Source organism: Arachis hypogaea, chromosome 16, assembly GCF_003086295.3.
Source record: "Arachis hypogaea cultivar Tifrunner chromosome 16, arahy.Tifrunner.gnm2.J5K5, whole genome shotgun sequence".
NCBI classification, from domain to species: Eukaryota; Viridiplantae; Streptophyta; class Magnoliopsida; order Fabales; family Fabaceae; genus Arachis; species Arachis hypogaea.
The window spans coordinates 14,023,210-14,027,465 of NC_092051.1; the positions used below are offsets into that span (position 1 = coordinate 14,023,210).

Consider the following 4,256-nt stretch of genomic DNA (forward strand, 5'->3'; position numbering starts at 1 on the left):
AATGTTCCAAGGCTTACCTAGAACCAGGGTGATTTGGACCTGGATGCAAGATCCAGACGCCTTTGGGTGCAATGTCCGACATCTTCTCTTGCAGGGATAAAGCCATCCGAGTTCCTCATGAGGAGGTGGGGGTGGTACCTGCAAGGGACTCCAATGCATAAGTTAGTGTGAGTTTATGGCAAATTTTTAGTAGATTGGAGTTCGAAAAATACCTAAGGGTGTAAGGATATTTATAAGTGTAGAGATAGGGGTGGGTTTAAGGATGGATTTGTTACTCCCCTTTATTAGTGAAGTTATTAAAATCTCCTTTTTAGATGCGCAGGGGAGATTGTAGGAATTGGTTGGGATTCATCTTATTTGAATAAGTCAGGTCAAGTTGGTGCCGTGTGGACCGACTTTTATAAGGTTGGATAGGTCTCAAAGTGTGATTTGGAATCTTGCTCTGTAGACTAGACTTCTAATCATTTTAGACTTGACTAAATTATGGATCAGGTATAAACACTGCCCAAAAATAAAAAGTGAAAAAAAAAAACAAATAGACGATATTGTTGTGTGTTAATTGTTATTTAAAGGGTAAAGTATACTTTTTGTCTTTGAAGTTTGGCAAAAGTTTTTAAAATATCCCTAAATTTTATTTTGTTTCAATTTTGTCCAAAAAGTTTTCGATTTGCATCAAATATATCATCGACGGCTAAATTTTCAAAACAGTTAAGACTAATTTAATAATAATGCATGAAAATTATGCTTGATTTGTTTGTGTTGAAGATTGTTCTTATAAAATTGTTGTTGAATTGATCTTAAATTTTTTGAAAAATTAGCCATCTGGAATATATTTGATGCAAATAAAAAAATTTTGGGACAAAATTAAAACAAAATAAAACTTAAAGATATTTTTAAAACTTTTGTCAAACTTCAGGACAAACAATATACATTACCCTTATTTAAAAATTGCAATACTAAAAATATATTTCAAAATATTCGGTTAAAAATATCCACACTACAAATAAAATTAACAAAAGTCAATTTCACAACTCATCTTAAAAGAGCGCAATGAAACCATCAGTGCATGTCTTACATCAGTCACCATCCAAATTTCCAGACACTCAACTAAATAAATTGTTTAAGAGAAATATGCAGACTAGCTTCACTTTCAAAAAATCGCCTTCAATTGAATCCAGATGGATTAGAAATACAATCAATTATAATTACATAACTTTATTTGATTCACTTTCACTTACATTCACGAATAGCTATGGTTTGAATGTATTATATATCATATATGCTACAACATTGCCCCCTTATTACAGCAAAATATATCACTTGAAGGAATCAAACATCAAGAAAATGGTTTGCATTCCAACTTAAGACTCCATCAAGGTAGAAATGGATTGTGTGATGGGTATTCTTCCTTTTGTTTTTTGTAAGCCCTGCAAAACATTAGCAGAAAAGGATGTGTTTTGTGTCAATGAACAAACAACATACTTTATTTGTAAATAAAACCAGAACTGAATGAATCTGCCATATGATTGGTTGTCAATTGTCATATCACCTTGAAGCATTGAAACCTCCAAGTGCAACAGTTCCCAGAATGATACAAATGAAGGGAACTTTAATCAGAGCATGGTTTTTACTTCCTCCTTGACTCCTAGGGACTCCAGTTCTAACAACGCGTGAATACTGAACTGTACAGAAAATTTGCCAAATTAAATTAAGGAAAAAAGGAAAGTGAACAGAACAAGTTTAAGTCATATTCCAAAGGGATTTGGGAGAAACATTTACCAGAGTCTGAAATTCCTCCTCTCCCACCTGTTTCAGGAATTTTGTTCAGAAAGACTAATACACAGTTACACACGAATGAAGTTGCTAATTTTGTTAAAACTCTTACACTCTCGAGGTATTTTTCAAGGGAGATAAATCAACAAATCCATCGAATAAGACAAAAGAAACAGAAGAATACAAGTTTGAATTGCCAGGCTACACTAGAATAGCAAGTCAACGATTTCATTCAAGTTAAAATTCTGTAAGGATGAAGGCAAAATAATGAAATATGCAGAAAAATACATGTGAGCATATTTGCTTTGCAGTTGGTCAATAGCAGCATTTTAATGTACATTTATGGAATTATGGGAACCATGAAAACCGTCTGGGAAAGCTGATCCTTCACTACTGACATGATCTAAAATAATGAGTTTCTGCAAATTTTCATTTCCCATAATCTGGTTATATACTCCAAGTCTCAAGCAATACACTCATTCTGAATTTTGAGCATAGAGTAGGCCACCTTAGAATGCTATAAGTACATCATTTTAAATTTTCAAACAAAAGTCTAAAAAGGGACTCTGGAATGAATAAACTATGAGTCAAGGGATCTCGAAATTTACCAGATAGCAAGCATGCGTATGCTTCCGAAATCTGCAGGGGTAAAAAATGTTCAGTTAATCTTTCAATTTACCAGCCGGGGAATGTGGATATAAGAATGGCTAAAGGAAGGGCCATCCAACTTGAGAAAAACAACTCTCAGTTCAATTTAATTTAACACCCGAAAAACAAGTGTAGATATTGGCGTTCCTTGCCAATGCCTAGAGAAAGAATTGGGTGGGGGGAAAATCCAATTCAAATGAGATTTTTTGATCCTTTGTTTAAGGAATAAATAATATGACCATGAACTTCATTCATGAGTCATGGCATAGGAGGCCATAAGGGAAACTGGATGTTATTATCTTATCTACAAAATAACAGACTCATGTATCAGTCTATAAAGAAAGCATGTTCTGCTATCTGCTATGTTAACACACTGAAGTACTAGGCTTATATTGTAGTCTAACTTCAAATAAAGTATATAAAGGCACCAACAAATTCACAGCTAGTTATAAAAATGCACACACCATCCAAAATTCCCTTGAAATTTGCATACATGTTATAGAACTGAAATGCTCACCAGTTTAAACCTAGATTCAGCAAGAGGCTTTTCATGAGTTGGGAATAGATCAGGGTGAGATTCCCAAACCTTCTTCTTATAAGCTGATTTGACCTAAACAAAAGAAGAGTCAGAATTTTCACAAATAAAACGAGGGCAGAAGCAGAGTAATCTGATGAAGCTCCATTTTTTTTTCCTTTTAATTTTTTTAACTTAAAAGACTGATTAATGTTCAAAGATTATGCATTATGAAGATACCAAATCCAACGAATCAAACAAACTAAACCGCTGGGAGTCAGAGAAACAAGTACCGGAGCTAATAATAAGAACTGGGTAAGGCTCAAAAACTCAAAATGAGTTGATGGAAATAGGAAAGTTTGAATTGGCAATTGCGATTGAAGGATTGAATTGGAAACCCTAAGCAGTAGTTAGTAGAAAAAGGAAGGATTTGTATCAAACCTGGGAGGTAGTGGGACGTGTATTAGGTGGGAAACCGAGCAAGATTCTGGCTTCATTGGCGTCCATTTTGAGATGAAATTGTAGCAGCAGAGACCATTTGGCGGGTTCACTCACAATCGGTGTGAACCTTTAAGCCTCAGCCTCAAAGGGTGAAGGGGTTTACCGGTTTAGTTTGCTTGTTGCACATCGCAGATGCAGAGAGAGAGAGAGATGTAATTAAGAGAGATAAAATTTTCAATTTTATTGGTAACTAAAATTTTGGTACAAATCCATGCACGACAAGTTTGTTTTTGAGAAAGTCTCGATCACCAGCATTTTTATTAAAATTTAAGTAATATTTAATTATTAAAAAATATATAATTTTATATTATTAAATAAAAATATTAATAATAATTAATTAATGATTATAAATCATAAAATATAATGACTCCTAGCATTATTCTTTTCTTTTACTTTTCAATACAGTGCTGGTACCAACAATTTTTCACGTTAAACAAATTAAGAAAGAAAAAGAAAAATAAAAATGGTGGCTGACGGGATGAAGTATAATGATTAAGCAATAAAAATATGACAAGACATGTTTTCTTTTGTTTTTTCCAAATTTGGTTTTTATTAAATCGAAAATAGTTAAATAAAAAGATTAAACCAACTGAATTTATTGATTTTTTTAATAAAATAAAATAATTAATATTAAATAATAATATTTTTTTATTAATTTATTTTATTTTTAAAAAATTAGGTGATTCAGTTGGTTTAGTAATCTTCAATTCAACTATTTTCGGTTCAACAAAAAATCTAAGTTTGATCAATAATAAAATAATGTCATCTGTTGTATTTTCAGCATTTAGTTATAAAAATTCTTCTAATAATATTTTGCGTC

At 32.3% G+C, this 4,256-nt stretch overlaps 1 protein-coding gene across 1 annotated transcript; it reads right to left on the reverse strand.

Annotated features, from left to right (window-relative positions):
* Positions 1-1,148: 1,148 nt before the first annotated feature.
* LOC112758483 (uncharacterized) lies at positions 1,149-3,899 on the reverse strand. The gene is made up of 6 exons (XM_025807180.3): positions 3,377-3,899; positions 2,939-3,031; positions 2,382-2,412; positions 1,780-1,806; positions 1,550-1,682; positions 1,149-1,427 (listed from the first exon to the last, which is right to left on the reverse strand). The coding sequence occupies exons 1-6, from the start codon at positions 3,440-3,442 to the stop codon at positions 1,373-1,375; spliced, it is 405 nt and encodes a 134-aa protein (XP_025662965.1). The 5' UTR covers positions 3,443-3,899; the 3' UTR covers positions 1,149-1,372.
* Between the last annotated feature and the right edge of the window lie 357 nt (positions 3,900-4,256).

Coding starts and splice junctions, on each gene's coding strand:
- LOC112758483 (XM_025807180.3), bottom strand. CDS start 3,442: ATGGACGCCAATGAAGCCAGAATCTTGCTCGGTTTCCCACCTAATACA. Junction 2,413..2,938: donor CTGAATCTAGGTTTAAACTG/GTGAGCATTTCA, acceptor TTACCCCTGCAG/ATTTCGGAAGCATACGCATG. Junction 1,683..1,779: donor AGGAGGAATTTCAGACTCTG/GTAAATGTTTCT, acceptor TTTTCTGTACAG/TTCAGTATTCACGCGTTGTT.